Raw genomic sequence first — 26,507 nt, forward strand, 5'->3', positions numbered from 1 at the left:
GGTCTGGCAAGGGAGCAGGTCTGCCAATGGCATTGCCTTGTAGGACTATTTCAGAACACAGGAACTCAAACGACAGAGATGGGGCTGGTGCTCCTCAGTCAGCACTGCCACTACACAGCCCTTCCAATGGCTCCCGGTAAGCGCGGCCAGCATGGGAGCCTGGGGGCCCTCAGCACCCGCCAGCCCCAGCACGTGGGACACACCTTTGGGTAGTTGGTTCCCAGTTCATCAATGGCACAGAACTGGATCAGTTTCTCGTAGATGCTGAAAAGAGATCACAAGCAGTAAGAGGCACTGGTTGGGTTCTGGGTTCCTGCTCAACACGGAAGCACGAGTTCCTGGGGCTGAGAAAATTAAGCCCAGTTCAACTGTTGCAGGGAGCTTCCTGATGGGAGGCCCGACTGCACCGCTTCTGGCTCTCGACCTTCCCCACAAGTTGCACTGTCTGTGTGGGGGCCAGGAGGAGGGGGTCAAGGTGATGGCTTCTATTTCCTGTCACACAGACAGGCCTGACCACACTCAGGCCCATGCAAGTTCCAGAATAGTCTCTGGTGCCACAGAGACTTTCTGGGTGCATCGCTAGTTTGAGCACTAGATGGAGGAAGACCAAGACCAACTTTGTCCCTCAAGTCTCCCACCTGGATGCAAAATCTACTTTTTAGTAGAACTTGAAGCATTGATAAGTTGCGTGCTTTGGGAGCACAGCAGTGACCAGAGACCAGCCAAACCACCCTGGCTCCAGCCCAGACCCTTTGGCTGCCCCTCCAGATTGGTTCACGCATTTGGTCTGGATCTTACTGGTAATCCTCAGCTGGCTAGCAGCTGGCTGTGTCTAACACGCACTTAGCTAAGAAATCTGGGTGGCAGTCCCTTTAGGTTCAAGTAAGTTCAGAGTTGGGCCTTTCTTTGCCATATCCAGGGGGCTTCCTAGGCCTTTATCCAAACCAATGGCTCTCAACTTAACCTGTAGATTCATAGAAAACTCACCTGGGGTTCCGAAATTCTTTCTTCCTTTGGATGATGTAGTTCATATCCATTCCCTCCTTTATTTTTCGCTCATAAAGCTTCTGGATCTTGTCCTGTGAAGGCAACAGAAGGGTGTGTATAACAGAAGTCCATCTGTCTAAGCCAGGTGTTGGTGGCTCACACCTGTAATCCTAACCACTCAGGAAACTGAGATTTGAGGATTATGGTTTGAAGTCAGCCTTGGCAGACAAATCTATGGGGCCTATCTCCAACTAACCAGAAAAGAAAGCCTGAACTGGTGGGAGGGGTGTTTTAGGTTCCTGAGATCTCAAGTGATAGTTCGAGCACCAGGTGAAAAAGCTAATAAGCCAGTGGTGCAGGTCCTAAATTCAAGCCCTGGAGCCTTGGGAGTGGGGGGTTTATCTCTCACCCAAATTCCCTGACCTGGCTTTTGATTGTGGGAACACATGGAACCTATCTGATTACGAACTACAGTTTAGGTCTACAATGATATCACAGGTCTTCTCCGACCAGTTGATTGTGCTCTTTTTTTTTTTGGGTCGGTCGTGGGGCTTGAACTCTGGGCCTGGGCACTGTCCCTCAGCTCTTCAGCTCAAGGCGAGCACTCTACCACTTGAGCTACAGCGCCACTTCCTTCCTGACCTGGCTTTTGAAGAGAAGCAGAACTACCTGGATCCTTGCAGGCTTACCAGCGATGGAGATGCCCTGCTGAACTCACAGAGACGATGCCTGTGGCAGATGGCATCAGTGCTGCCCAGGTGAACAGGCCCAGGGCAGAGGCACCTCTGATAGAAGCAGTCGCATCAAGGAGGGTGGGTGGTGGTCCAATTCAAGACCCATCTGCAGCGCCCCTCACTCTGGTGGCAGCTAAACATACAGATCCTCTAGAGGAAAAACATTCTGGATATACTTCACTGGCAAGGGGAAGTGAGCAGGGCTGGTATTCTCAGGATACACCAGGAGAGGTGGCTACAGCCCCTGCCCTGACAGGGGTAAGGAAACACTAAGGAAACACTCAACAACCAGGGAAGAGTGAAGCCGAGAATGATAAACTGCTTTCCTCACATCTATCTCTTCCCGGGTGATAGAGGGAGGCCTTGGCTTTATGTAGGAGGCTCGGTCATTAGAAGTGAACCCCTATGTTATGGCTGACTTGGCTGGGTGTCCCGGGCCATCTGATTTGATTCAAATGCCATGATTTCTACCCCTAGGAAAATCTAAAAAGAAGAAGGAATATTCTGAACTTAAGGGCTGAGAGGCTGATTGTCTGTGCTTGGCAGTCGTTGGAGTTTTCCTTACAGGCTCAAACTTGTTGTTTGGCAGGGAAGGTACTGAGATGGTGGAGGTGGTGGGGGTGGGAGGGTGAGGGGGGGGAAAAAGGAGTGGGAGGAAGGGTGGGGGGAGGAGACTTCCGTGAAAGGAAAAGAACCTGTGCAGTGCCCCGAGTCCTGACTGTGGCCCTCCCCTGGGCTGCTGCATTCCTCAGCCCCAAGCCCCATTAGTCATCCATCCATTTAGGCGGTGCCATGGGCTTGCTGGGTAGCCAGGAGCAGCCAGCGGAAGCAGTAGGATCAAAGGTAGAGTAGAGGGACCAAGTCAACAATTGTGTAGCCTTGGGCATCTGCCCTACCGTTAGTCATGGGACTCAACGATGGGGTAAGGAGAACAGCCATGGAGGCTGAAGCACCAGCCATTCCGAGGGCCAGCCAGGAAGTAACTACACCAGGAAGTAACTACACCAATTAACAGCTCAAAGTCCTTGGTTTTGCAGCAGTGGTATACCACATGTGGGTGGGGATAGGTGGGAAAAACTGGGAGAGCAAGGGAAGGGGTGACCTTGTCCAAAAAGAAAGGTACTCATTACCTGATTTACGTAACTGTAACTCCTATGTACACCACCTTTATAATAACAATAAAAAGTAAGTTTAAAAAAATCCTTGGAAGGGGGCTGGGATGTAGCTCAGTGGCAAAAGTACTTGCCTAGTAAGTGCAACGTCCTGGGTTCGATCCCCAGTACCAAAAAAAAAAAAAAAAAAAAGACAAAAAAATCCTTGGAAGGGCTGGGAAGGTGGCTCAGTGGTAGAGTGCTCGCCTTGCATGCTTGAGGGCCTGGGTTCGATTCCTTAGCACCACATAAGCAGAAAAAAAAAGTTGGAAGTGGCGCTGTGGCTCCAGTGGTAGAGTGCTAGCCTTGAGCTGAAGAGCTGAGGGACAGCGCCCAGGCCCAGAGTTCAGGCCCCACGACCGGACCCACCCCCCCCCAAAAAAAAAAAAAAATCCTTGGGAATGGAAAACCTCAGATCAGGTCTGTAATTAAGAAGCTACTGAATTAGTAAGATAAGAGCATAGGAATTTTTTTCCAGTAATTTATAATCTGATGGCTCCTCACTATTAGCAAAGTTCTTTCTGACAAAGACCCAGATTCCTTCTCAGCTGGGCTGCGGATAAAGGCATGATCCTTTCTCTGTGTAGGCTCAGGACCTCAAGGACAGGCTGGGTGCCCATGAGGGCTGCACTAGGTAATATAGTACGTGTGACAATTGAGGTTTCTGCAGGTTTTTGTCCATCTGGAAGTTTCTTTTCTTTTCTTTCTGTGCTAGTACTAGGGCTTGAACTCAGGGCCTTGTGCTACCATTTGGCTTTTTTTGCTCATAGCTGGTGTTCTACCACTTGGCTACATATTCAGTCTGTTTTGCTGGTTAATTAAAGCTAGTCTCTCTCGAACTTTTCTGTCCTGGCTGGCTTTCTGAATCCTGATCTTCAGGTCTCAGCTCCTTGAGCAGCTGGGGTTACAGGTGTGAGCCATGGGAGCCCAGCTCTATCCACAGTTTCTTTGACAGAAGTCTTAGTCCCTTTCCCTGCTATGGCCTCTTAAGGTCATGATCCAACCAGATTCCTAGCCCAGGCCACCTATTTGCCACACAGGCTTTGGCAGACAGGACTTGTGCTTACTTGTAAATGATTAGAACATCTGCCAGGGGGTTCTGGTGGGATCTTGATTTCATCAGGTGACATGTTCCGGACTCTTTCAGAAAAGGAAGCTGTTGAGAGAACAGAGGGGAAAAAAATGCTTTAGGTAGAGGGTAATGGAGCAAATGGAGGGGCAAAATGGACATAAAAACACAAGCATATACAACATTCCCAGGGAGGGATAAGTAATAAATAAATATTGTGGAAACAATAAAACAGGGTATTCGGGCATGGCCTCCTAGAGACAGTGGTCATCCAAGTTGGCCAGAAGGCATTAGCCATGTGCCAATGTGGTGAAGAAGTTCAGGTAGAAGGTACAGATGTAAACAATAGGTGCTACCAAGTCTCAATGATTAACTTTTAAAACTATGTTTATTTATTATTAAGTAGTTGTATAAAGGGCTCCAATTCCAGAAGTCAGTATGAATGAGTACAATGCATCTTGGTTGATGTTACCTCTTCTCCATCCTCCTTCTCCTCCTTTCCCTGTCCCATTCCTACCCACCAGTTACATAGCTCAATTGGTACATAAAGTACATTGAATATAATGACTGCATTTGCTCATTCTCCTCCTTCCACTCCTCTCCCCTCCCCCATGATTAGCTGTTCACAGGAGCCAACAATTAACTTTAAGAGTGTTCAGTGGTGTGCTAGGAAATGCTTTAACGACCAGGCATGGCAGGGGAAGAGGAGGGGCATGGTACATAGAATTTGCCAATTCCTGTGGTGGAAATGTTCTTCCCTGGCCAATTTTAAGCTACTAGTGTGAAGTTCCTGAACCCAGGCTGTAAAGAGACATTCCCAGGCTGCTCTGGCATTCCCTGGGGGACCCCCTGAAGTATCTCTCCTAGAGCTCCAGAAATCAGAGTTGTGTCATTCTTCTTGTCTCAGAATGACCTATCTAAGTTACAGGAGAAACCATGTTCAGAGTTCCCTAAGTTTTGGTTCCTAGATGGTTTAAAACGGTGTGTATAGAGACACTAAACTCAGGATCTTTCTAAAATCAACAAGTCAATCAGCCCTGTCCTGGCCACCTCACTTTTGGCAACAGAAGGCCTGATTCTGAGGAGAAGAACCACAACTCCCCAGGGACAATCCCTTCAGTGATTTGTCCCCGCCCACTCCAGCCTCACCCCTTCTCTCCCTCCCTCCCTTATAGCCTCTGGCCACCCTGGTGACCACACAGCCCGGCTCTGGATCACCGAGACAATGTACTATTTGTTGTAAGATTCTGTCTGTGCTCTCCAAAACATTCTCTCATGAAAAGGACCATACAATAGGCAAACAGTGGATGGAACAGGGTGGGGTAGGAGGAAAGGAAAGAATGAACAAGCTACCACCAATAACATCTAGCAAGTGTTTGCTAGGGACCTACTGTGTGCAAGGTTCTGGCCAACTCAATGCTGAAAGCAGCATTCTGGGCCCTGGCTGCGTCGGGAGCAGAGGCTCGCCTAGCACAGCTTTTCTTGGTCTCTCACCCCAGGGCAGGATTTTTTTTTTTTTTTTTTTTTTTTTTTTTTTTTGTCGGTCGTGGGGCTTGAACTCTGGGCCTGGGCACTGTCCCTCAGCTCTTCAGCTCAAGGCGAGCGCTCTACCACTTGAGCTACAGCGCCACTTCCGGTTTTCTGGTGGTTTATTGGAGATAGGAGTCTCACGGTCTTTCTTGCCCGGGCTGGCTTTGAACCGCGATCCTCAGATCTCAGCCTCCTGAGTAGCTAGGATTACAGGCGTGAGCCACCAGCGCCCGGCTTAGGATTTTTATTTTTTAGTCAAGGTCTCACTCTGGTTCCCAGTCTGGCTCAAATCCCTAAGCTAAGTGGCTTTTCTGCCTGAGACTCCTGAGTAGATGGGACTGCAAGTCTGTGCCACCGTACCTGACTGAGGCTAATGTTTTCTTAGAAGATAAGGTGCTTTGACCTCTGGCTGTTACTGTGACAAACACAGTGCCAAGTGAGGCTGGGGACAAAGTCCCCAAGACTTTCCCAGTGCAGCTGCTGGGGTCCCAGCTGTGCACATTACAAACACACCAAGGCTGGAGGTGTCAAGGTCAGGACTGTTAGAACGCCACTCTATGTGCTGGTTTTCACTGAGTGGATGCTTGCTAGATACACACCCAAGGACAGAGTACCCATTTAGAGGGAGGGCAAGGGACAGAGAATGAGTGCCGTATTAAGGGTCCTGTGGGTCTCAGATACAACTGTGGCCCAAGGGCAGTTTCTAGGCAGGGGACTGTAAGCTTCTCTCTGTGCGGCACCTCCCCTTGTTCTCCTGACTCTTCAAGCCCAGGCGCCACCCAGCTCTGGCTGGAGTTCAAGCCTCAAGCTGACTTCCCCCTTCCTCCCACCCTGGGATGGGCAAAGAAGGTCTAGGCTTCAGGTCCAACAGGCTGCAAAGACCAGCTGAGAGTGGATGCAGCCAGGAAGAGCTGGTCCTGGTTATTGTGAGAGCATGGGCAAGGAGGCCTGGCAGGCACTGGGTGCATAAACAAGGAGGGTTAAGTTCCTTTCCGGCTGGGAGCATGTGTGCATGTGACAGGGAGACAAAGACTACCCTTTGACATTTGCCAGGAAAACTTTTTAGAAAAACAGGGTGTGGCACTGTTGCCATAGCAACTCCACCACCCTCTGGGGTATGACAGGAGGAGGGAACCCCTTCTGAGCTAGAAACAAGAGAATTCCCAAGAAGTAACTGAAAAGAATGGAACATATGTAGAAAAGCAAGATAAAGAGTTCACTGCACAGCAGTCCAGGGAGATGTGTTAGTGATTCTCTTCTCTAATGGAGAACACACGAGCCCCAGGTATCTTGCTGCCGATGAGCAGCCAGCCAAGGGTCTGAAGTCGTCTTCCTGGGGAATGCATTGCGCAGTGTGTCCACAGACACTCAGGAGGTAGTGCCTGCATTGGTGTTGGGCCTGTTGGGATGGTCTAGAAGGGTCATGGCGCTTAGACTCTGAACAGGGTGTTGCCAGCTGGAGTCACTCCTCGCACATGCCTATAACAATAAACAGCCACATACAGTAGTCACAGCTGCCAGCGAGAAAGCAGAGCACAGGAGTTAGTCCTCTACGCATATGGAATGGCAGGGAAGGACAGAGTAGGCAGTTCTTGGGGACTGTAGGATCTGAGGGAGATGAAGCAGGAGACAGTAGGGTGTTTTCAACTTGTAAGGGACACCAAGAGCCACCTACACAGCCACGCCAGCCCCACAGATCCAGGTAACCATGGGGTATTGGTAAAGCCCCCATGTGTGAAGCACAGACACACTCTACAGCGCTGGCCTGTCTTCATGTGAGGAAATGCTACTGATGCCAGGTGAATAACCTAAGTGAGCCTGATGTCAACCACAGGAGCCAAGGTTAGGCTAACAAGATGGGTATATCTCAAATGGAAGCCATTTTACTGATGTCCTCAGTAAGAGCCAAGAGGAGTCAAAACTATGCAGTGTAAAGATGTGTTTGTGACTCCTGCAGTGCGTGAGCAAACAGTAGTGTTTCCTATGATGAGATACTTCTTAGCAATAAAAAAAAGATGAATGGAAGGAAGGAAGGGAAGAAGGGTAGGAGGAAAGGAAGAAAGAAGTAGGAAAGGAGGGAAGGAGGGAGGGAGCCAGGCATGGTGGTGGTGCATGCCTGTAAATACAACTACTCAGGAGGTGGAGGCAGGAGTTTGAGGCCAGCCTATCTCAAAAACAAAAGAAAATGCCAGATGCCAGTAGCTCACAGCAATCCTAGCTACGCGGGAGGCTGAGATTTGATGATCATGGTCAGAAGCCAGTCTGGGAGGAAAGTCTGTGAGACTCTAACCTCCAGTCAACCACCTAAAAGCCAGAATAGAGCTGTGGTTGAAGTGGTAGAGGGCTAGCTTTGAGCAAAAATTAATTAATTAATTTTTAAAAAATAAAAAAAATCTCAGGGACACTGACCAGGCCCTGAGTTCAAGCCACAGGTCTAGCAATAAATAAATAAACAAATAAGAGGGTTGGAGGCTATAGCTCTAGTGATCAGAACTTACTTGCTTATTAGCACATGTGAAGCTCTTGATTCAACTCCTAGTTTCACAAAAACAACCGCCAAAACAAGACAAAGAACATGACTAAACTATACACCAATAGGACTACACTATAGTCTGAGATTTGGAGGATCACAGTTTGAGGTCAGCCAAAGCAGAAAAGTTCACCAGTTTCCATTTAAAAAACAAACCACCAGGGCTGGGCATGCAGCTTAGTGGTAGAGTGCTTGCCAAGCATGTGTGAAGCCCTGGGTTCGATTCCTTAGTACCACATAAACCAGTAAAAGCCTAAAGTGGAGCTGTGGCTCAAGTGGGTAGAATGTTATGAGCAAAAGTTCAGGGACAGTGCCTAGGCCCTGAGTTCAAGCCTTAGGACTGGCCAAAAAACAAAAACAAAACCAAAAAAACACCCCCCCCCAAACCACTATTACCACCACCAAAATTAGCTAAAAACCCCAAACCCCTCCCCCAAAAAAACAAAAAACGGGGCTGGAAACATGGCTCAAGTGGTAGAGAGCAAAAACATTAAAAAGAAGTCCTCAACATTATGGACAAAGTCTCTAAAGCTTCATTCCAAGTAAAGCAAGCTAGAAAGGAAAAATGTGATTTTGTTTGTACCTGAGGGTGATTTGCTCTCTTAACAGGACATTTGACAATGCCTGAAGACTTGTTTTGGTAGATCTTGGGGAGGAAGAGAGAACTGTCTCTAGTGTCTAGAGATAAACCCTGCTGCTAAACATCCTATAATGCATAGGCTGGTTCCCACAAGAGGGAATGATCCAGTCCAAACTGTCAACAGATCCCAATTTATATATGCAATTCTGAAAAAGGCAAATCTTCCATGAAGAGTAGCTTCCCTTTTGCCTGAGATTGAGGGATGAACCCTGTGGAGATGCAAGTGGAACCCAAGAACAATTGAGAGAGAATGGCAGTACTGCGCCTCACCATTGCGGTAGGGCTAAACCAATGACACAGGCCTGTCAAAACGCAGCAGATGCTATACTTAAAAAGCCTGAAGTTTTCTTCTGTAAATTATTATTATTATTATTTTTGTTGTTGTTGTTGGTTATGGGGCCTGAGCTCTGGGTCTGGGCGTTGTCCCTCAGCTCTTCAGTTCAAGGCTAGCACTCTATCACTTGAGCCATGGTGCCACTTCTGGCTTTTTCTGCTTATGTGGTGCTGAGGAATTGAACCCAGGGCTTCATGCATGTGAGGCAAGCACTCTACCACTGTGCCACTTTCCCAGGCCTTTCCCTGTAAATTATATCTCAGTAATGCATAAAGTGGCTCACAGAAAAAAAGTGCCAAGCTGGCTGTGGAAGATATGTGTGTGTGTGTGTGTGTGTGTGTGTGTGTGTGTGTGTGTGTGTGTGTGTGTGTGTGTGTGCATGTGTAGGCAGGAGGGGGAGTGTGTGTGTGTGTGTGTGTGTGTGTGTGTGTGTGTGTGTGTGTGTGTGTGTGTGCATGTGTAGGCAGGAGGGGGAGACATACACACATGACTAAGCTGACAATGCCTGTATACATTCTACCACTTGTCTGATAGTGAGGATGAGAGTGGGGCATGGACAGGTTGTTCTCTCCCCCAGGCTTGAACTTTCTAAGTAAGCAACAGGATCAGATGGGACATGGAGGGGAGAAAAGGCTGTAGCTCCACTACACGCTGCCCTGTGGACCACTCACTAGGGCTAGGTCCTGAGCTTCTGGGCAGATGTGTGCACTACTGCCTCCTCTGCCCTCCAAGCCAACCGTCACAACTGTCTATAATTCTATTTTCTAAAAGCTAACTCTAGGGTTTAGGAAAACTCTGTTCTTGTTTTTGTTTTTTTTGCGTTGGTCCTGGGGCTTAAACTCAGGGCCTGGGCACTAGCCTTGAGCTTCTGTGCTCAAGACTCGTGCTTTACCACTTGAGCCACACCTCCATTTCTGGCTTTTTTTTTTTTTTGGTAGTTAATTGGATATAAGACTCTCATGGTCTTTTCTGCCTGGGCTGGCTTAGAATTGTGATCCTCAGATCTTAGCCTCCTGAGTAGCTAGCATTTTAGGTGTGAGCCACCAGCATGTCCTCAACAGCTTTTTAAAAGATTAAAAGGCTAGGGGTTGTGGATGGATACATTGTTTTTCAGAAGTGGCTCTGCCCCTCTCAAGTCCGCAAGGGCCCTAGCCATGAGGGCTCTGAGGCATGTTTCTGCCTTAGGACAAAGCAAAGTGCCAGCATAACAACATGAAATGTTGGTGGAGTGGGGAGAAGCGGTACCCAGGCAGAGGACTGGCCCAGAGCACAAGTGGAAGAAATAATGACCTTTCTGGCTGAAAGGGGCCCTGACCTCCCTCTTGACAACACTGGCAACTCACCAACACCCCATAAAGTGCACCATGAATGTGATTTTCAAAGAAATGTTGTTGCCTGAGGCTTTCACCCAGGAAATGCCAAAGGCTCCAAGAGGGAGTGTGAAGGGGGGAGCAGCAGGGAGATGTTCCAGGATCAGAGGCCCGGCCTGGCCAGAGGCCAGCTTGTTTAGTGCTCTTCAGAAGAATACTTACCAACTAATTCCTGGGGATCTCGCTTCTCTACTTCTGTATTATCCTGTAAAAGAGAAACACACAGAGGTAACATTGGGCTCCTGAGCCATAGCTCCTCTTTGAAACCCTGAGGAGTTTTATAGAAAAGGGAAAAGCTCCGGCACACTAATACTGAGCAGTGCTCTAGGGCCTTCTGGGACCCCAGAGCTTCCTACCCGTGCTCTCTCATCACAGCAACTGTGATGCTCTGGAGTCTCACGGAAATCCTCCTGAATTCACAACCTCCAGCAGGGAGCAGTACCCACCCACCCTGAAGAGAGCCCGTCTGGGAAGAGGAATCTTGCCCTGGCCACCTGGATGAGCTCTAGCCTACCTGCTACTCCTGGGGTCAAGCAAGTTTGTCCAAATGCAGCAGACCTCAAGGCTCCAGCCATCTCCTCCAGAGCCTGACCGGAGCTCCAGAATACCACTATCTCCATCCCTGGCAAGGGGGATCATTTCCAGGGTGACTCCATTATAATAACTAACTCCCAAGACCAAGACTCAAACAGACTGCTGTGGCCCTGTGATGTGAGTCTTCTTGTTTTCAGTTTAAGAAGTAGGGGGGGGGGGTGGGGGAGGGAGACTTTATCATAGAGATAAATAGCCAGTATAGGAACTCCATGGCAAGCCTTTCCTAAGCCTTTCCCCCACCATTGGAGGAGACCTCTCCCTGGCATGTGGCTCTCTTTACACTGGCTTTGTATTGTTTCCCAAGAAAAACCTTTTCCAATACTTAATGCAAACACTATTCCACGCCAGTTATTTCCATATGTCCTGCAAAAACCTAAACACAAAAGCTTCTTATCAGATGTCTTATTTCACTGCTCGCCAGTAAAGGCCTCATCTAAACCAGATCACATGGCCTCTGTTGTCCCAAAGGGCAAGAACACACTGGATTCCCTCAATCCCAGTAAGATCAGAGATCTCAAGTGCCACTACAAGCTAATGATCAAAGTGCAGAAGCTGAGCTCACAGAAAGGTGAGGGGATCTCATTTCCTTTCCCTTTGCTTAGTGAGAGAGGAGATAGGCCAGTAACAAGCTACAAGATCTTCACACGAAAACAGCCTGATCTCCACGTGCACAAGGAAATGCCACACCAAACTATCTCAGAAGGGAAGATGTGTGGAGGGTTACCAAATGCTTTCCTAAGCTATAGCCCCATGAAAAGATCAGACTCCCTTCCCCAAATAGTCCCTCCTGATTCAGAGATAGGCCTTCTTTTCTGAACACTGTGGCTATTCATTCAAACTACTAGGGTCCATGCTGAAGCCAAGCTGCTTAGCAACCCGCCCCCTGTCAATCAGGTGGGTAAAGAGGAAGCTCAACTGGGTTGGCGTAGAGAAGGGCTGAGAGGAGGGCCTGGAAAATTGTCAAGTTCAAGTTGGAGTTATAAATCAACTGCTGTACAGACAGTGCCAGTCTCTCAGGGGCCCAACCACAATCTATTTGTAGCAGTGACTCTGGAGAAACCAATGTTAAAGAGCGTGTCACTAACAAAATGTAGGACTATAAAATTTTCTTTGTTTTTAGGGGGAGAATTTTTTTTTTTATATTGTCTTTAAATAGTTCTACAAAGAGATTTCAATTCAATATGTCTGTCTGGGACACAATGCATCTTGATCAATGTCACTGTTTTCTGTAAAATTTTCTTACATTTTTCTCTCTGGGGGACAGCTTTCAAGGTGCTAATTGTGGAAAAACATAATTGTATATAATGTACCTCCCCCAATCAGTCGGTCATAGAGGGGACTGACTGGCCTCTGAACTCTAAGGGGCCAAACTTACACATTCCCAACGCTCTGTACTTTGCCAGCCCTCCTTCACAGGCAGAAATGTAGAACTGCAAGAGGCCTGCTAACCACTAGAATTCTAATCCAGTGCCCATTCCAGAGTAACAGGAAGTTGGTCTCTAAACATGGAAAAAACAATACTTGCTACTTCAGGAGCTCTCTGGCTAGAGTAGGAAGCTAGGAACTTCCCTGTGGCCTCTTGCTGCTTGTGACCATGGAGCTGGTAGGGGATTGGGTATATATGATGATGAGGGGGTATCCCACATTTCACAAGAGTCTGACCAGCTTAGCTGAGGTTTAGTCATATCTCTGGAAGAAAAGATACAATGAATCAGCTAGGCACTTGGGGCTCACCCCTGAAATCCTAGCTACTCAGGAGGCTGAGATCTGTGGACTGCAGTCTGAATCCAGCCTGGGCAGGAAAAGTCCATGAGACTCTTATCTCCAATAAAGTGATCAGAAAAAAAGCCAGAAGTGGCGCTGTGGCTCAAGTGGTAGAGTGCTAGCCTTGAGCAAAAGAAGTTCAGCCTGAGTTCAAGCCTCAGGACAGGCACAAAAAAGAAGTGTGCATAAGCTAAATTTGTAAATGATCCTGAACAGCTTTGAGGCTATCCAAAGCAATGAACTTCAGATCCAAAGCAATGAGGTTCAGAAAGCGGCCAGAAATGCTATCCCATAGTCCATTAGGATGACTGGAGAGTCTAGCAGGGGGCCACAACTGCCATGTTTTAGAAGGTAATTCAGCCACGAGACCACTGAACCCCAGTGACTGTGCCATTGTACTACGCTGCTTCTGAAGACAATACCCTGTTTCTGACTCCTAAAGATGCCAGCTGTGCCGAAGGAATCTCACTGAATACCTATCAGGAACATAAAAAAGTGAAGGTCAAGAGCATCATCACTTGTTCTTCAATAGAGATGGGTTCAAATACCTCAGAGACACCTTTTAGTTCAGTGCTAGGGTGCTTGCCAAACTTGAAAGACTCTGTGTTTGGTCCTCAGCACGGCAACCCCCATTCTCAAATTTAAATAAAAACAAAACCAGAGATGAGAACCATTAGACCCAATTACCCACTGAAGCAAGTTTCAATGAAAGCAGCTTTTCTTCTGGCCATGGCACAAGAGTCCAGAAGGACATCAGACACCAGTGACAGGGAGAACAGAACTGGGAGGGAGGGTGTCTCATCAGAAACAAAGCCTTAGTGCACACGTGTGTGTGTGTGTGTGTGTGTGTGTGTACCCCCATCCCACCCCAAAGACCCGCAGAGAGACGTCCTTTTATTGATCTTGTAAGATACTAGGAATTTTTTGTTTTGGCTAGTCCTGGGGTTTGAACTCAGGGCATGGGCACTGACCCTGAACTTTTTAGCTCAAGGTTGGTGCTCTACCACTTGAGTCATAGCTCCAGTTTCATCTCTTTTTTTTTGTGTGTGTGTGTGGTGTTTAATTGGAAATAAAGAGTCTCACAGACTTTCCTGTCCCAGCTGGCTTTGAACTGTGATCCTTATTTCTCACGCTCCTGAGCTGCTAGGATTACCGGCGTGAGCCACTGGTACCCCAGCTGATACTAGGAATTTTGTATGGAACGGGACCTAGCATTCACAATAACAACCTTGAAGTTATAATGACTAAATACTGCAAATGACAGAGCAAAGGAGATGGAAATTGACAATTTAATTAACACCATTGCAGTGAAACCTGCTCTAGGAGTGTCTTACTATGCCCTGAAAAGACAGGAAGGGAAAGGGGGAGTCATGAGGATACAAGTAAAAAACAAGAAACCACTGTTCCTTTTTTTTCCTCCAGAGTTTGTATTTCAAAACGCACAGAGGATACCCGTCTGAACTTGTACAGATTTGTCCTTCTTGCTTAAAAGTAATGAAGTCAGCATGGAGATCTTTTTATCAGACAGCTGTCTGCATCAGCTAAGAGGCATGGAACCCACAGCCCAGAGACAAGATGGCCCTCAGGGAGCAGAGACCGATAAAGTCTCACCCCTCCAGGAAGAAGATGAAAACACTGCCCTGGAAAGGAAAGCAGCTCTGGAGAGAAAAGAAGTCAAACTTCAGCCCCCTAGTTCAAATCCAATTAAGACACAAGGAAAATCACACAACAAAGCCCAAATCCATTGCTCTCCAGCAGCAGGCACTGAGCAAACAGGAAGGTAGGAAAGATCAGGGCTCAGATAGTGAGCTGGCCCAAGAAACAACTCTGAGGCCAGGACTCGTCATCTATCTGCACCTTTCTCTCCCTAGCCTTTACCTGAGACTAAAATCCTAAGAACTAGAGCAGGAGGCAAATTCAGTGTCTGGCGAATAGTGCTGCAAACGTGCCAATTTGGCTTTCTTGCCAATTAGGCTTGAGACTAGTTAAGAAAGAACTAGTCAGTGGCAGGGACCTCTTGTTCTCAGGAATTACAGAACATGGAAATGTGCTCCCTAGTAGAGACTATGAAAGCCTAGTCATTGATAAAGCTGACCAGTGCAAAGAAAGGAAAAATATGAAGCTAAAGGAGCTGTATTAGTATTATTATTAGGGCTGGTTCTGGTCAGGGCCTCACTCCTCTCACTTGCACGCTCTCTCTCTTTCTCTTCTTTCCTTTTGTCAGTCCTGGGGCTTGAACTCAAGGCTAGCATTCTACCACTTGAGCCACAGTGCCGCTTCTGGCTAAAAAGTATGTGGTACTAAGGAATTGAACCCAGGGCTTCATGCATGCTAGGCAAGCACTCTACCACTAAGCCACATTCCCAGCCCTATCACTTGGCTTTTCTGTTCATAGCTGGCCCTGCTACCACTTGAGCCTCAACTTCACTTCCATTTTTTTTTTTCCTGGCAAAATTGGAGAAAAGAATCTCTTGGGTTTTTCTGTCTGCATGAGCTGGCTTCAAACTGTAATTTTCAGATCTCAGCCTTCTGGATAGCTAAGATTATAAGCTTGAGCTACCAATGCCTATCTAGGAGCTGTCTTTTGAGCCGAGAAGTTGCAGGTCCTAATGGACAGTATGGCTAAGCGAACAGCAATTCAGGATTAGGTATTCCCAGTTCTACAAGGAAATGATGCTGGTTTGATAGAACCATGGTTTGGGGTGTAGGAGGAGCTGGTAGGCGAGGTCAGGAAATACAATGCTGCTCGGGGGCAGCGTGCTCCACAGGCAGTAGGGAGCACCCTGGAGAAAGCCCATCACCAGCACACTTCCTTCAGTTGTGTCCTGAGGGCCGGGACAGGGCCTCTCCATGGGCACATTGCCCACTCAGGGATGGAAACACGGCACTTATCAGAAAAATGGGAGGAAGTTGGTGGGGCTGCTGTGGATGCCCTGGAGTTGCCTTGGCTCCAGACAGCTTATGGACAGGAAGGCTCAGTTCCCAACCACAGCCACAGAAGGTTTCTACAGGAAGGGTTAAACAGGAATCTCCCAAGACAAATGAATTCAGCTCCAGCATGGCCTTGTGGACTGAAGAAAAAGGCAGGGAGGGGAAAAGGAAATGGCCTCTTTTTCTGTTGAAAAAGTCTGGCTAAAACAAAGCTGGTATGGCTTAGCAAGACTGTCCACGTTCTGTCACATGAGACATGCTAGAACTGGCTGAACTTCAATGTGAATGCCAACATTTGGCCAGGAGTCACTTCCCAAAGAGGAGATTTTTGGTGACTGACTATTCCAAGTACCACCTACATCTGATTCACGAACACAGCTCTGTGAGGCTGAGAATGGTAAAGCACAGCCTGTAAGAAACAACTCAGTATGACCACGAGTCACAAAAGTGTTCATTATTCCACCTGAGAAGTGTTAGCGTAACTTGGAGCAAATAGATCTGAGACGCCTGAAGGCCAGGAGAGAGAAATGTAATGTGAGCATCATCTACACACTGGAGCAGAAAGGGAAACATCATCCTGGAGCCAGAAAGAATACCAGTATCTTTAAAGTATGGTTGGGGGAAAATTTGCCAGTCCCAAATCCTACTGAACTGAGAATCATATAGCAACATCTCAAAGGACAGGGATTCTAGCACAGGCAAAGGTGGGAAGTGCCAGATCCCAAAGGACAGGCAGTTTTTTGCATCATATAATTTCAAAAAGATGATTCCCAGCTGGGGAAGGAGGGGCCAGCCACACCTCAGTTAGCAATCCATGGCATCTGGCCCCAAAGGGAAGGAGGTATGTTGGGGCTTGTACAGCTGATAGGAAGGCAGACAGGGCATGCAGAACCATGGAGGAGTGGGGTGGGGCTTCTGCCGTCCCAGTTTCAGTTGCTTTGAAGCAAGAGCAATCAAGAAGGCCCCTTTGACAGTGTGGTGGAGCCAAGAAGAGGGTTGAGAGAGAAAAATGGTAGTTCCTCCCCTTCACATGCAAACACAGCCTCAGCAATTACCGCGATAGCTTCAGATCCCGCCAAACCTTCTTTGGGACAAGGCAGAACAAAGCACCCAGCCTGGATTTCTTTCATTCTGGGCAACTAGTGAGCGACCTCCATAGCTTGCCCTCTGTTTTACCACCCAGGCAGACTCCAGGCTTGTGCTGGGTTCTCCCACCATGTCCAATCCACAAACTTCCAGAAACTCCATCTTTCTCACTCCTGTGAGGTAGGCACTAGTGTTGCTGAGAACAGGTTGAAAAAAGGCCATTCATTCTGCTGACATCAGGGGACGTGAGATGCTAGGGAGGCTTTGGCACATTCTCAACAGTCCCAAGTTCCCACTACAGTGATCCCTCACCTATCTTGGGAGTTATGTTTCAGAGACCCCTATGATAGGTAAAACTCCACAAAGTAGCAGTATTATATAGTTGTCCCTCACTACAGTACAGTTCACTTATGGCTACTTCACAGATTTTCACCTATTGTGGGGGTCTCTAGGATGTAATTCCCATGATAGGTGAGGGATCATTATTATGTTTTTTTTTTCTTCTTTTTTTCTTTTTGCTGGTCCTGAGGCTTGAACTCTGGGCCTGGGCACTATCCCTGAGCTTCTTTTTGCTTAAGACAAGCGCTCTACCACTTTAGCCACAGTGCCACTTTCAGCTTTTTTGAGTAGTTTATTGAAGAGTCTCACAGTTTCCTGACTAGGGTAGCTTCAAACCATGATCTTCAGATATCAGCCTCCTGAGCAGAGCTAGGATTACAGGAGTGAGCCACTGGTGCCTGGTTTTACATGTTGTTGTTGTTTGTCTTTAAAACACTGCAATACAGTAAAGCCGCAATGAGTGAAAGAGCAATATAGCAAGGGAAGACTCTACAGTTTCCAGGGAGAACAATGGATGGCTCAGCAAACAGCAACAGTGAAGGGCCATTTCCTTCTCTGGTCCTAGCACAGTTGTGCTGCAACTTTTTTCTCTAGTCAGCACTTAAAGGACTATGGGATATGGGAGACATGGGGACGTATGGGATACTAAATGACAGAGGTACCAAGTACACACTCTTTCTCACACAGCCTTCCTCCCACACCCTACCCAGAGATCTCCCAAAATGTCAAACGTCACTCTTCAAGTCTCATAACAACCTATCAGGCAGGCAGAATTCTTTCCATTTTGCAGATGAGTAAACTGAGATAAAATAGGATAAAGTAGCTTGTCTAGCTTGTCTACTGAGGATCATGGTTTGAAGCCAGCCAGGGCAGGAAAGGCGATGAGACTCTGATCTCCAATTAATCATCACAAAACTGGATATTGGGGCTGGGAATGTGGCTTGGTGGCAGAGTGCTTGCTAAGCATGCATGAAGCCCTGGGTTCAATTCCTCAGTACCACATAAACAGAAAAGGCCAGAAGTGACGCTGTCGCTTAAGTGGTAGAGTGTTAGCCTTGAGCAAAAGAAGCTCAGGGACAGTGCCCAGGCTCTGAATTCAAGCCCTAGGACTGGCAAAAAAAAAACCCCAAAACTGGAAGTGGCACTGTGGCTCAAAGAGGCAGACTGCTAGCCTTGAACAACAGAGCTCAGGGACAGCGCCCAGGCCCTGAGTTCAAGCCCCATGACCAAAAAAATGTAGCTTGTCTAGTCAATGACAATGTTAAAAATCAAACCCAAGTGTGTCTGATTCCAAAGTTCATTTCTATGGCTTCCTAATATCTCACCTCCTCTCAAGAAAAAAGGTTGCCAACAGTGACAGTTTCCATGAAGTATCTTCTTTGGCATAAACACTGAGGAAGCCAGCGTCAAAGAATAAGGAGAAATACTCTCTAGGAATGACTCTAGCAGGTTATGGAGTGACGCAGGTGTTAAATCCTCAACTTAGGGTTGCCAGATTTATTATTTTCCAGCTCTGAGGATTAAGGGAAACAGTGCTAGAGTCCACAGTTTCCCAGTGAGTAATGTCTTGGTGGACCTGAATGGAAAGGCTGGTCCTGAAGACTTAATCATACCAATGGCTACCTTACCCTTAACCTTGACATTTCCTGAAGACTCCTGAAAGAAAAATCAAATCCTGAATCATGCTTAAGCTCAGTCCTTTCTTCCTGGGTGAACATGTGTGGAGCTGGAACTGTGAGGGATGAGGTATTTCTTCTGACTGTTTAAAGAACATGGCAATGCTTCCTACTCAGAGTGCTTTGCTAGAGCAAGCTACATGCATAGGATTTTACTCAGTAACAATTATAAAAATACATTCAGGAGGCTGGGAATATGGATTAGCAGGAAAGTGCTTGCCTAGCATGCAATGAAGCGTTGGGTTTGATTGCTTAGCACCACATAAACAGGAAGTGGCGCTGTGGCTCAAGTTGTATGTAGAGTGCTAGCCTTGAGCTAAAGAAGCTCAGAAACAGTGCCCAGGCCCTGAGTTCAAGCCCCACGACGGAGAAAACAAAACAACATTCAGGTTTGGCCCTTGTACTAATTCTGGACTTTATTCATATAGAACATGTAAGTATAAGAGAACTGATGGGAAAAAGTTCAATGCTAATATTAGCAAACCTGCTAGAAAAAATTCTGGTAAATATCAACAAGAATGTGTGTGTGGCCGCGGTGGGGGGGGGGGGGGGGGGTAGAGTAGGGCTTGAATTTAGGGCCTGAGCATGATCCCTAAGCTTTTTTGCTCAAGGTTAGTGCTCCATCCACTGAGTTATAGCTCTACTTCTGGCTTTTTGGTGGGTAACTGGAGATAAGATTTTCAGTTTTCCCTGCATGGGCTAGTTTTGAACTGTCTTCAGATCTGAGCCTCCTAATTAGCTAGGATTACATGTACAAGCCATCAGTGCTTGGCCTTTTTTAAAAAAAAAAATCATTTCCAGGATGGGGGAGAATGATGAAAGGGGTAATATCAATCAAGATGCACTATACTCATAAACTGCTTTGTTGAATGGTACAACTACTTAAAAATAAAATTGAAACAAAAATCATTTCCTCTGGAGTCATGGCACAAATGGTAGAGGACCAGCCAAGAAGGTGGCCCCAGAGATAGAGAGCAAGGCCTTGAGTTCAAACCCAGGTACCAGCAAAAAAAAAAAAAATCTCTATATTCAATTCCCAGTACTGGAAAAAAAATAGACTAATAGTCCCATGGGGAAAACATTTTGGAATTTTTGCTTACATAGCAGTCTTTTTTTTTTGGCCAGTTGTGGACACTGTCCCTCAGCTCTTCAGCTCAAGGCTAGCGCTCTACCACTTGAGCCACAGTGCCACTTCCGGCTTTTTCTGCTTATGTGGTGCTGAGGAATCGAACTCAGGGCCTCATGCATGCAAGGCAAGAATTCTACCACTGAGCCACCTTCCCAGCCCCTCCCATAGCAGTCTTATTGAGGTATAACTTCTACATCATACAATTCTTAAATGTTTTTCATTAACGTCATGCTATTATTATTACTGATTGTAACAATGTTAAAGATAGAAACGCATACACACTGTTATAGGAAAAGATATAAAGAAAGGTGGAAGCTGGGCATCAGTGGCTCATGCCAGTAATCCCAGAGACTCAGGAATCTGAGATCTGAGGATCATGGTCTGAAGCCAGTCTGGGCAAGAAAGTCCATGAACTGCTTATCTCCACTAAACTACAAAAAAAGGCCCAGGACTGGGAATGTGGCCAAGTGGTAGAGGGCTTGCCTAGCATGCATGAAGCCCTTGGTTCGATTCCTCAGTACCACATAAACAGAAAAAGCTGGAAAGCACTATGGCTCAAAGTGATAGTGTTAGCCTTAAGCAAAAGAAGCTCAGGGATAGTACCCAGGCCCTGAATTCAAGCCCCAGGACTGGGGGGAATGGGGTGGGGGCGGGGGGGGGGGGGGAAGGGAAGAGGCGGAGGGGAAGAGCATGAAACAGTGCCAAGGTCCTGAGTGCAAGTCCTTCGACTAGTCTCTCCCACCCCAAAACAAAACACAACTACCCCAAAATAGACCTGAGACATGGTTCAAGTGGTAGAGTGCTTGCATACCAGGTATCATGCCCTAGGTTCAATTCTCAACATGGCAAAAACAAACAAAAAACTCTTGCTAGAATAATTTGACAATGAAAGTAAACAATGTTTCCACAGCTCCTACCTAATCGATCTTCAGTATCAGGATGAGTAGAACTTCCTGTCACTTGTTTATGAAGCTTTAACAGCCAAGAGAAATCTTCTACCTAGCTACTTAGGAGGCTGAAATTGGGAGGACCATGATTCCAGGCCAACCAGAGCAACAAAAGTTCACAAGATCTAGCTCAATAAAAAAAAAAAAAAGCTGGGAGGCTGGGAAGGTGGCTCAGTGGGAGTGCTTGCCTTGCATGCATGAGGCCCTGGGTTCGATTCCTCAGCATCACAGAAGCAGGAAAAAAAAGCCAGAAGTGGTGCTATGGCTCAAGTGGTAGAGTGCTAGCCTTGAGCTGAAGAGCTGAGGGACAATGCCCAGGCCCAGAGTTCAGGCCCCATGACCAGAACCAAAAAACAAAAAAACAAAAAAACTGGATGTGATAGTGCATGCTTTTCATCCTAGCTATGTGAAAGTGTCAACAGGATTATACTTCAAGCCATTCTAGGCCTAAATGCGAGATCTTAGGCTGGAGGCATGGTTCAAGAAGAGGTAGAGTGCCTGCATAGCAACTGTTAAGGCTCTGAGTTCAAATTCAAGTACTGAAAAAGAAGGAAAAAAACCAACAAAAAAAAAGCCTTAGTTAGCATCTTCTTTTGGAACTTCAGAATCCTGAGCCCAAGCAGGAAAAAACTTTCTGCAGAGCTGCTGTGAAACCTAGTACGTATTCTAGTGTCTTTATACACGTGACAATAAAGAGACCATAAGAATTCAACCTGCTGTACTCCCCAGGTACAATTGCTAGTGGCTCCTGAAAGTTCCTCCTGAGATCATGCCAACAAGTTCCTGGGACACAAGCTCCTCAGAAAGCTTTTTTTTTAGTTTCCAGATCTTTGATTCTGATGCATAAGATCAGTATTAATAATGATGTGGAGTGGAGAGAGAATGAGGAAATTCGTAAGTCAGATCTGCTCTATACAAATCCTTCATGCAGCTTGAGTTGCTGATGCTCAGGGCCTGAGAATTTGATCTTTAGTGGGGCCGTCTCCGAGACAGAGAACTGTTCAGTTGGCTTAGTGAACAGGGGGGGTTTACATGGCTCCCCCTCAATTTGAAGAGAATTTGCCACTGCAGTTCCCAAACTGCATCAAAGCAAACGCATGAACATGCCCCAGGACATTTAGTACTCCACAGGAAATATCTGACATCAGATACCACATAAACTCGTGTATTTTTTTTGGGCAGCAACTGAATAATGAAATCAGTAATGCTTTGTGTTTGCTTAGGAAACAGAAGCCTGAACTACTGAAGCACCACGGGTGGTGAGTTGAGTAAATATGGTAACTTAAAGATGAAGGTGTATAATCAGACACAGCTATGATGAAAAGGGTGAGCATTACTCACAGCTGCAGCTTATCCTGAGAGACGCGCTTTCTCACTGTAGAGTGGGTATGAATCCTGACTCCACAGACCAGCTGGGTGGAGTGAAGGGAATGTTCCTGTACTCCAGGGCTTGGGGGAAGCCAAGCCTGAGTGCCAACCATGTCTGCTGATTGCAGGGCCACTAACCTGGATTAAAGTTGTGGGTTCCATATTTCAGCACTACTTTCCAGCTCTTAAGAATTACTGGGGCTTGAACTCAAGGACCCCATGCTCTCACTCATCTTTTTGTGCTCCTGGCTGCCACTCTCTATCACTTGAGTCATGCCTATACTTCCAAATTTTCTTTTTCCTTTCTGTCTTTTTTTTGTTGGTAGTGAGGCCTGAACTCTGGGCCTGAGCACTGTCCCTCAACTCTTCAACTCAAGGCTAGCGCTCTACCACTTGAGCCACAGTGCCACTTCTGGCTTTTTCTGCTTATGTGGTGCTGAGGAATCGAACCCAGGGCCTCGTGCATGCAAGGTAAGCACTCTACCACTGAGCTACCTTCCCAGCATGACTTTCCAAATTTTCCAAAATTGTCTGCTAGGACTGGCAGACAAATTCTCAGGTTCCAGCGTCCTGAGTAGCTAGGGCTATTGTCAAGAGCCACGAGCCACCCACCCACTCTTATTTATGCAAGCCCAGACTAGCTTCAAAATTGTTATGTAACCCAGGTTGGCCTCAAACTCACAATCTTCCTGGATGCTGGGATTACAGGCATGTGACCACTATACCCTGCTTTGGCTTTTAGTACCTTAAAAAATGTTCTCGGGGCTGGGAAGGTGGCTCAGTGGTAGAGTGCTTACCTTGTATGCGTGAGGCCCTGGGTTTGATTCCTCAGCACCACATAAGCAGAAAAGCTGGAAGTGGGGCTGAGGCTCCAGTGGTAGAGCGCTAGCCTATAGCTGAAGAGCTGAAGGACAGCGCCCAGGTCCAGAGTTCAGGCCCCATGACTGACAAAAAAAAAAAAAAAAGTTCTCTTATTTTAACACACCTTTTCCAAAAATTCTAGAACAATTTTCCTCTAGTTGCTATTAGCTCCTTGACCCAGGGACACTTGAATTCCTTTCCTAGCTCAGGGCCTGGACCACAAGACCTCAGGGAGCCAGCACTCCCAGCCCCTCCCAGGTCATCTATGCTGTGCTTGTTTTCAAAGGAAGGGTGTGTCAGGGACAGTGAGGGAAACACCTCCATCCACAGGAACTGTAGGAGTGAAGAAAAACATAAACCAGGAAAAATATCCCAGGGCATCAGAGGTAAAACACAGAGCATGGAAAGTGGCACAGAGAGACATTCAGATGCCAAGGACAGGTGAAGATGGAGGAATACTTGGGCTACCTCTTCCCCGAAGTAAGGAGCTACCAGAGGACTGCCACTATCAGTCTGACAATTTCTGAGAAAGCAGCACCACCTTCTGTCAAGTGATCAGAGTACAAATATAAGGTACTTGAACAAGACCAGAAACTTGAAGTTAAAGAAAAAGAAATGATGAGCTGTAATCCTAGCTATGCAAGAGGCTGAGATCAAAGCCAGCCCAGGCAGGAAAGTCCATGAGACTCTTATCTTATAAACCAGTAGACTCTTATAAACTAGTAGAAAACCGGAAGTGGCAATGTGGCTCAAGCAGTAGAGCGCTCACCTTGGGCTGAAGAGTGCAGGGACAGCACCCAGGCCCAGAGTTCAAGCCCCACGACCAACCAAAAAAACCAAAAAGAAATGATAGAACAGGAGACCTAAGAATTCAGTTGCCCATGGAATGTTCATCTGCTTCCCCTCTGACTTCTCTGGTTTCTAATAAACTAAGCATCAAAGAAGAGTCCCTGCTATCCTGGACTGATGGACAGGACCAAAGATTTCCTGCAAGGGAACTCTCCTAAGAGAGGATTTGCACCCCAGGTAATCCCAAATACCAGTGTGATAAAAATTAGGTAAGTTTCAGCCAGATATGGTGGCATTTACCTAGAAACCCACCATTTGGACTGCTGGAGCCAGAGGACTGTTATTGAGGACAGCTTGGGCTGCACAGTGAGACTCTGACCGATAAAAAATAGACCTTTGAGGGGCTGGGAAGATGGCTCAGTGGTAGAGTGCTTGCCTTGCATGCATCAGGCCCTGGGTTCGATTCCTCAGTACCACATAAGCAAAAAGAAAAAAAACTGGAAGTGGCTCAAGTGGTAGAGCGTTAGCCTTGAGCTGAAGAGCTGAGGGACAGCGCCCAGGCCCAGAGTTCAGGCCCCATGACTGGACCCCCACCCCTCCAAAAAAAAAAAAAGACCTTTGAAGCCAGCCCCGGCAGGAAAGTCCATGAGACTCTTTTCTCGAATAAACAACCAAAAAAGTTGGAAGTGGTGCTATGGTTCAAATGGTAGAGCACTAGCTTTGAGCAAAAGAATTTCAGGGACAGGAGCTGGGAAGGTGGCTCAGTGGTACAGCGCTTGCCTTGCATGCATGAGGCCCTGGGTTTGATTCCTCAGCACCATATAAGCAAAAAGAAAAAAGCTGGAGGTGGCACTTTGGCTCAAGTGGTAGAGCGCTAGCCTTGAGCTGAAGAGCTGAGGGACAGCGCCCAGGCCCAGAGTTCAGGCTCCACGACCAGATCCACCCCCCCAAAAAAAAATTTTTCAGGGACAGAGCCCAGCTCTGAGTTGAAGCCTAAGGACCTGCTAACAATAACAACAAAACCTAATGAAGTAGGGAAATTTCAACAGTTTTCATCCTTTTTTAAGCCAGGAGATAGTAATATTAATAGTCTTCTATAATGACCAAAGCTTTTCTTAGGAAGTACCCAGGAAACCCTTAGGGGACTGAATCCAATTTCAATCTACAAATTTGCTTTTGGGGGCTGGGAAGGTGGCTCAGTGGTAGAGCGCTTGCCTTGCATGCCAGAGACCCTGGGTTTGATTCCTCAGCACCACATAAGAAAAAAGCTGGAAGTGGAGCTGTGGCTCAAGTGGTAGAGCGCTAGCCTTGAGCTGAAGAGCTGAGGGACAGTGCCCAGGCCCAGAGTTCAGGCCCCACGACCAGACCAAAAAAAAACCAAAAAACCAAATTTGCTTTTGGACATTTATGAAAAAAAAATGGTATGTGTGTGTGTGTTGGTACTGGAACTTCAACTCAAGGCCTGGTGTTGTCTGTTACCTTTTTTTTTTTTTTGCTCAAGGCTAGTACTCTTACTATTTGTGCCACAGCTCCACTTTTGGCTTTTTGGTGGCTAACTGGAGATAAGAATTACATAGAACTTTCCTGCCCTGGCTGGCTTCATTACTTGATCCTCAGATCTTAGCCTCCTGAGTAGCTAGGATCTGGCTTGACAAATAGTTTCTCAATATTTGAAAAACTTCCAGAAACAGAGAGCTTGCTACTCCATGAAGCAGCTCAAACTACATTTGGTCAGAGATGACTTAATGTTCTTTATTCTTTAATATGCAAAGGTAAACTCCTATGTAATTCCACTGTTGCTCATGTTCTGTATCTGGTTCCTAGCACCTTTCTATCTCAAATGTCCCCTCAAAGATTTACCTCCATGATGTGGACTGAAACTCTCCCACATTAATAACTGCTATTCTCTGAGCACAATTCAGAATATGGAATTCTCTATTTTAAAGCAACTCAATGGAAGCCTGGCAAGCACCCAGCATTATTAAGCCAAATATTTTACCTTTCAAAGCCAGCCCACACAGGAAAGTCCATGAAACTTTATCTCTAATAAACTACCAAAACAATCAAGAAGTAGAGCTATGTCTCAAGTGGTAGAGCATTAGCCTTCAGCACAAAAGCTCAGGGATAATGCCCAGCTCCAGGACAAGCATAGAAAAACAAAAACCAAAAAAAGTAATAAAGAGGATACTGAAAAGTCAAAGTAGAAAGGGAAGTGCCATCTAGTGGAATAAACAGTTATGACGGCAAATCACTTGCTAAATAACAACTCTAAAAAGATCAACTCCAAGCAGGGAGCTGGTGACTCACACCTAGAATCCTAGCTACTCAGGGGGCTAAGATCTGAGGATCGAGGTTCAAAGCCAGCCCGGGCAGGAAAGTCCATGAGATTCTTATCTCCAATAAACCAGTAGAAAATCGGAAGTGGGGGCTGGGAAGGTGGCTCAGTGGTAGAGTGCTTGCCTTGCATGCATGAGGCCTTGGGTTCGATTCCTCAGCACCACATACGCAGAAAAAGCCAGAAGTGGCGCCATACCCGGCAAAAAAAAAAAATCAGAAGTGGTGCTGTGGCTCAAGCGGTAGAACACTTGCCTTGAGCTGAAGAGCGCAGGGACAGCACCCAAGCCCAGAGTTCAAGCCCCACGACTGACCAAAACAAAACAAAACAAAAACAAAAAACA

The 26,507-nt window shown here is 46.8% G+C and overlaps 1 protein-coding gene across 2 annotated transcripts in view; it reads right to left on the minus strand.

The window, feature by feature from the left end:
• Nucleotides 1–26,507, minus strand: part of Sap30bp (SAP30 binding protein) — a 35,238-nt gene that overhangs the window by 3,592 nt on the left and 5,139 nt on the right. For both annotated transcript variants that reach the window (XM_069993012.1, XM_069993011.1), the window contains 4 exons: nt 10,508–10,550; nt 3,940–4,028; nt 988–1,079; nt 204–264 (listed from right to left, as the gene is read on the minus strand). In XM_069993012.1, coding sequence (XP_069849113.1) covers nt 204–264; nt 988–1,079; nt 3,940–4,028; nt 10,508–10,550 — 285 coding nt within the window. The remainder of the gene's footprint in view (nt 1–203; nt 265–987; nt 1,080–3,939; nt 4,029–10,507; nt 10,551–26,507) is intronic.

The sequence above is a fragment of the Dipodomys merriami genome, unplaced genomic scaffold (genome assembly GCF_024711535.1).
Source record: "Dipodomys merriami isolate MVZ:Mamm:240054 unplaced genomic scaffold, mDipMer1.0.p SCAF_42, whole genome shotgun sequence".
NCBI lineage: Eukaryota > Metazoa > Chordata > Mammalia > Rodentia > Heteromyidae > Dipodomys > Dipodomys merriami.